Source organism: Quercus suber, unplaced genomic scaffold (genome assembly GCF_002906115.3).
Source record: "Quercus suber isolate HL8 unplaced genomic scaffold, Cork oak 2.0 scaffold_234, whole genome shotgun sequence".
Classification (NCBI taxonomy): domain Eukaryota; kingdom Viridiplantae; phylum Streptophyta; class Magnoliopsida; order Fagales; family Fagaceae; genus Quercus; species Quercus suber.
This window is the reverse complement of record NW_027069691.1, coordinates 2,130-8,382: the sequence shown is the minus strand read 5'-3', so window position 1 is coordinate 8,382 and position 6,253 is coordinate 2,130. Positions and strand designations below refer to the sequence as shown.

At 32.9% G+C, this 6,253-nt stretch overlaps 1 protein-coding gene across 3 annotated transcripts; it reads right to left on the bottom strand.

Moving 5' to 3' along the window:
• Positions 1–291: 291 nt before the first annotated feature.
• LOC111991432 (uncharacterized) lies at positions 292–6,020 on the bottom strand. Of its 3 annotated transcripts, XM_065780378.1 has the most exons (7): positions 5,785–6,020; positions 5,637–5,685; positions 3,826–3,923; positions 3,177–3,342; positions 1,691–1,956; positions 1,349–1,542; positions 292–546 (listed from the first exon to the last, which is right to left on the bottom strand). In XM_065780378.1, exons 2-6 carry the CDS (start codon positions 5,647–5,649, stop codon positions 1,411–1,413), a joined length of 675 nt encoding a protein of 224 aa, XP_065636450.1. In that variant the 5' UTR covers positions 5,650–5,685; positions 5,785–6,020; the 3' UTR covers positions 292–546; positions 1,349–1,410. The 3 variants fall into 3 exon arrangements, with proteins under 3 accessions (XP_065636450.1, XP_023878978.1, XP_065636449.1); XM_024023210.2 differs by lacking the exon at positions 5,637–5,685 and having other exon boundaries at positions 5,785–6,018; XM_065780377.1 differs by lacking the exons at positions 5,637–5,685; positions 5,785–6,020 and adding an exon at positions 5,469–5,630.
• Positions 6,021–6,253: the final 233 nt, after the last annotated feature.

The following is a 6,253-nucleotide window of genomic DNA, read 5'->3' as shown; positions in this document are numbered from 1 at the left end:
GTTTGAAATTTTTATGGTGCTTGAAATCAGTCATTTTGAGTGTGTTTTAATTGAAAATGTGGCACTTGGTAGTAATACTAGTTGTTTAGTACACTAATCATTGTGTGTTTCTTAATTCGTAGGATGGTGATGATGATTCTGCAGTGGATATCCAATCTCCCTTTTTTTTTTTTTTTTTTTTTTTTTTTTGGCACCTATAATGTTCCTAAAATACATATTTTCCAATAACTGTTTTATAGCAACTGTAATGAACTACAATTCATATTTTCCAATAGCAAATACCATACCACATTAAACCAAGAAACTAAATATATTTAATTAAACCATATCAATAATTACATTCCAAATGTCTAAAATTTTTTACACAAAATAATACATTCTAAAAAACTATGTACAATGTCCTACACGAAAAAATACATTCTAACTATATAGAATGTCCTACACAAAAGAATACATTCTACTACGTATCGCCTACTCCAAATCATCAGATGATAAGCGCTGAGCACCGGGAAACTGGATATCCACTGCAGAATCATCATCACCATCCTACGAATTAAGAAACACACAATGAATTAGTGTACTAAACAACTAGTATTACTACCAAGTGCCACATTTTCAATTAAAACACACTCAAAATGACTGATTTCAGTTAAGCATATCAATTGGGTATTAGTCTAAATAAATTTCTCAAAAAGTGATTAGTGAGCAATTTATGCAAAAGATTCAATAAGCGATTACTTAAAGCCTTAGAGGTTACATTTCTACTTGATATTTCTATGTATTTTATGTGTTACAATGAACCCTAAATTGGTAGAGAGAAAATCCTAGGTATACATTAATGAAGGAGTTGAGAAGGTGGTAGTTGGGAGTTGAGGAGATACATTAACCATGAGTGCTGATAAGCATTCTACAGCAAAGTTCTTCTACTTGGAGAGGTAGGACAGCAACGTAACGGCTATCACATGGTAACTGAAGCTGCAATCATGTCCTAAATACCCAACCAAAAATCAAAGAACAAACACGAGGCTAGTCTTTCACAAATTAGACATCCAGTCACCAATATAATATAAGCAAATGCAAGTGATAATCCAACACAATTCCTGCAACCTTTTTCTTTTTTTCTTTTTTTTTGAGAAGCCAGTTCATGCACATATTATGAGGGTACCCCATGAATGTTAGCATTGATTATAGGCAGCCTTCTTTCAAGCATTCACTCCTATTAGTTCTCAAGTCACTACCAATTACAATAACAAGGTAAATACCAATTACAATAACAAGGTAATATATAATACTTTTGAGTATAGAACCTATAAAAGCAAAACATCTATACTACTGTAACTATTATTACCTTAAAATCGCTAGAGAACCAATACTCCACCAAGCCATGAAATTAAGTGTCATCAACCTTCCTTAGTTGTGCCCGGGTTGCAACTGCTCCTTCAACTCTGATTTGTGGCCCCTCCACAACTTCTTAATCTGTGAGAGTGCCCATTTCCTTTGCTTGGCAAGTGGGATGCAGTTTGTAGGAATTACCCATCGTGCCTACCATGTGTAAAGTTGAATTAACTTTAAAATGTCACATTTTTAACAAAATAGCAAACTAACATAAAGCTTTAACTATTCAAGCAATTGATGTATGTTTATAGGAAACTCGTGGTCATTTCTTTTACCATTGCTTTTTTCCTCATACCTGAATTGCTTCCCAGCACCGATTCTTGTATTGTAGTGGCATTTTTTGCCATGAGCAGTAATTGATTGGGCACATATCAGGCGTTCTTGCCACTGTTCCCAGCCATCTAGAAAAAGATCCAGCATTCTTCCCGACTGGCTGGCCCACTTTATTTATTTCCAAAAATAATTTTTTGCCCGGTGGCATATTCCATATATCATCAAATCGATTAGGCCCATGTTTATTGGGCACAACGATCACTCCAGCAGTGAGTACGTCATGAGTATCTATTAAAACACCAAGTTGCATCAAATTACAATGAAACACGAAAGAATGAAATGTCAAGAAACTAGCCATTTGGATACTTGGATATTCCAAAAAACATATAAGTAAATTTAGTTTGTATCCTTATTAGTATAAGGATATTTAATGAAAATATTAATAACATTGGAATTGCCAAAGAGTGTGAATTTAAACTTTAAAACAATGAGATAATAACAAACACCCCTAATGATGAAGCTAACAAGTAATAAATTTTGTGGCATAAAAAGTCAAAGGAAAAAAATGTTTTTCCTCTCATTGGTTGAACTTAAGATCACATGTGGACCTGATTCTGAGAATTAATAGGCCAAAAAATTAATTGGGACTATAATTCCTTGTAGAATATGAATATATTTGTACAATTGTACCAATATAGATTATGAGGTTCATACACAAAGGGAATGTTACTTATGCCAATTGTACCAATTTATATTGAGATTTTCCTTTTATCATCTACTTTGAGTGCTAATAGTAATAGCCTTTTATTATTTCCTTCAAAGCCTCCAAAGCATGTAAAAGAAGCCAAATTTAAGCTTGAAAATAATTTGCAGTGAGAATGTTTTCGCCATTTAAATAGTTTAGGAAATAATCATGACCAAGTGGTAAAGTCAAAAGAAATAATTGTTGAACAAGAAAAAAATTAAATTAGGAAATTCCAAAGATCCCTTTCGCAAAATGGAAACTTTAAAGTCTTATAAAAACCAACAGTTGTAAGAATTACTTCCTTAACTTCATTTCACGCATTCACTACCATTTGGATCTACAAGTTTTTGGCAAAAGACATCCTAGCTAATGTATGTCATTCTCTATGGCACAATATGCTAATGCAACTTTTAGTTTGGAAACTGTGGGGTCTGAGAATATTATGGTAAGTCCCTAGAACAAATATGAAGCACATGTACAAAAATGTAACAAAAAGAACAAATTGACATTTTACATATGTATCATATATAATTTATAATTTATAATAATTATCCTAGAAACATATTTATTAACAAGTTTATAGTGAACCTATAAACTTCTGATTATCTTACAAATTACTTAAATTGGATTTTATTTATTAAAAACAAAACAGATTTACAACAGATATATAAATAATTATTAAAAAAAACAAATATGAATAAATATATATAGGAATGGAATTTCATAATTGTGCTATTGAGTACAAATTTAGAAATACACCAACCTGGTGGTTGTGTCTCATCATCACTCCCCTGGGAATGTCGTTTATCATCATCAGTTGGAGGAGCTTGTTGGCGTGATGGTACTTCATTCGACCCCACATGTGAGGAGCTCTCACCAGGCTCAACGAACTCAAGTCGCCGCTTCCTCCCCATTCTTGTGTGCAGTACCTAAACAATGCAAGCTTATTAGTTATAAAAAACATAATGTTACATATACATATGTCTATATATATATATATATATATATGTATATAATCTCTAACAAACACTTTAAACATGCAACACTTCACAAGCACACTACCAAGCCACACACGTCTTATTTTATCCAAATAATTCAACTCAATAATATCTGTTACAATACCATAGTAAGCAACACCACTGTCAATCATGACACTTACTCCACTGTTTTGAGTTTTCTTATTCTTCTTTGAATCTGTAGTTCGAAATTTTAAACCATTTGGTTAGGGTGTATAAGTCAGAGTAAGTTGAATAGTTGGTATATTATATATACCCTCTTCCAATCTAATTTTAGTATCTTAATATTTCTTTCAAATCGGTATTCAACTTCCTGTTTGTAATCTTGACATTTTTCAAGAAAATAAAAATAAAAAACTCCATTTTTTTAACATTAAATATATTTGTCCATATTACCTCAAGTTCTTGTTTGCGTACTTCCTCCTTTCTGGCTTTTGATCTAGCACTTCTTTGCACCTCAAAGATCACAGCACTTCTTTGCACCCCAAAATAATCTATATCATTTTTCATAAGCAAAAAAATTATTTCCGATAAGTGAAAGGATCTAAATAAATTTTTAATTATCTTGTGAGAAAAAAAATTAGAAATAACAGTATTATAAAACAGATATGAAGAAAAGAGACATTCCGAAGTAATAAATAAAGGCTCTTAATTTCTCCTAAAAGTTAAGACTGAAGAGATGACTAGATTTGAAAATAATTACCACTTTTGAGATGTCACAAGGCTTATTTATATTTATTTAATTAATTTTCTCTTTTCGTTAGCCAAATAAGACCAATTTTGTTGTGGTGGGTCCATTGGTTCACATCAAGATGGCAATGACATTCAGGTCCTTCACAGAACCCCCATACATTTTTTAAAAAAAATTTATTTATGAATATTTGACAGAAACCATGTCTTCTTTAGAAGGGCAAAATTGTCAATTAACAAAAACACAAATTGCCAACTGCCATGTAATAGAGTTAATACTATGTTATCTAACCCCTATGATTCTCTAAGTTTGTTTCTTAAAGAATCTTGGAGTCAAATTTGTTTGTAACCACTTATAAGTGGTTACAAACAAATTAGCAAACTCATTTGAGTGAGGACAAATATTTGTCCTGAAGAGATAAAATACACCTGTGTCTCTAAGCCCTTAGCTTTTGTGATCACAGTTACCCCATATTCCACAATAGTGTATGGATGTACTAACAGTGAAAATAAAACACTAATTTTGGACAATGGATGTACTAACAGTGAAAATAAAACACTAAAAATTACCTCAGCTTTTGTCCATAATAATGCTCTTAGGCAAGAAAATAAAACACTAACCAAGACGTGTTCCAAGCAATCAAGTTCAATAAGCTGTCTACCACACAACTTCCAATTTAACAAATAAAGAAACATAATTGAGCACCCCCTTCACAACCCCAACACAACCTTCAAGACACACACACACCCACATATAACAAATAGAAATATACATAAGGAGTCATTAATAAGGGATTAGCACTGCAATGCAAACAAAGAAAAAGTGGGGAAATATGACAGATGTAAAACATGCAAGATGCGTGATTTCTTGGTGCTATCACATTCACATGGCTGGTGTGTTGCAGAAAAGGGAAAATAGTCAAGTGGGAAATGCATGTTGGGTTGGTTTTCACTTTTTTTTTTTTTACTCCATTGCTAATTTGGTACAGGTACAGAACCTTCTACATTGCGTGTTAATTCTCACGCATTAACATTCAATACAATTCAATAAAAAAATTCACCCACTAATAAACAAGAAAAATAACATGGGTTTATCTTTAGATATGGAAAAAAAAAAAAAAAAAACATAATAGCAACAACACCGAAAGTTCTCATATACGAAAAGGGTAAATCCAACCTAGTTACTAGAAATCCAAGCCAAATACTAGAAAGCCAAGCCAGTCAAGTCTCAAGTGCCACATCCATAAAGCAAAGCTAGAAAACCAAACCAGTAACGTTCCAAGTGGGACCTCCATAGATCCAAGCTAGTTTTTATTAGTATTATTTTTATTAAATTGAGAAAAACCAACCTACTAGAAAGAGATTCTTATGGCCAATTTCACATGCAAATAAACAAAAATCAAAACCCCACAATATTGCCTTCACAAACAGAAGAAGAAGGCAAATAAATAATGATCCACAATCAACCACCACTCTCACTTGAAAACCCAAGCCCATGGATCTACAAACAATCATACCCACTCCTTTCATCTTTCAAGACACAAAATCTCCAACCTTAACGGAAATCTAACCATAGAAACAAATTAAAGAGAAGGAACTCTTAGTCACAGATAAAATAAAATCAAATATAGAGAGAGGAAGGGAGTAAGGGGGAGAAGAATAGACCTAACGGCGGAGAAGATCGGTGTCGGCGCGCTAGGATGGTTGGGCTAGGCTCGTCGGCGTAGGCTCTGGGCTCAGCTCAGCTCGTCGGCGGCTAGTGGCTGGGTTGGCCAGCGGCTGGTGGTTGGTGGCTGGTGTGTGAGAGAGTGCAACGTTTGTGTGTGCGCATGAGAGAGAGAGAGAGAGAGAGAGAGAAGGAGAAATAAAAGTTATGAGTGCTTTGGGGATTTAGGGTTACAATTTTTTACCCAAAAATAAAATTAAAAATAAAAGTACATTCAAAACTCTGGCGCCTGAAACACTGAAAGGGCGCCTAATTTTTATTAATGTATTAGCATTATGCCTTTGGGATGTATAACTTAATCAAAATTCATATGTAAATATATATATATATATATATATTTTGGTTAATTTACTTAAAATTAGATAATAAAAATAAATATTTTACTTTTAAGTTATATAATAAATTCAT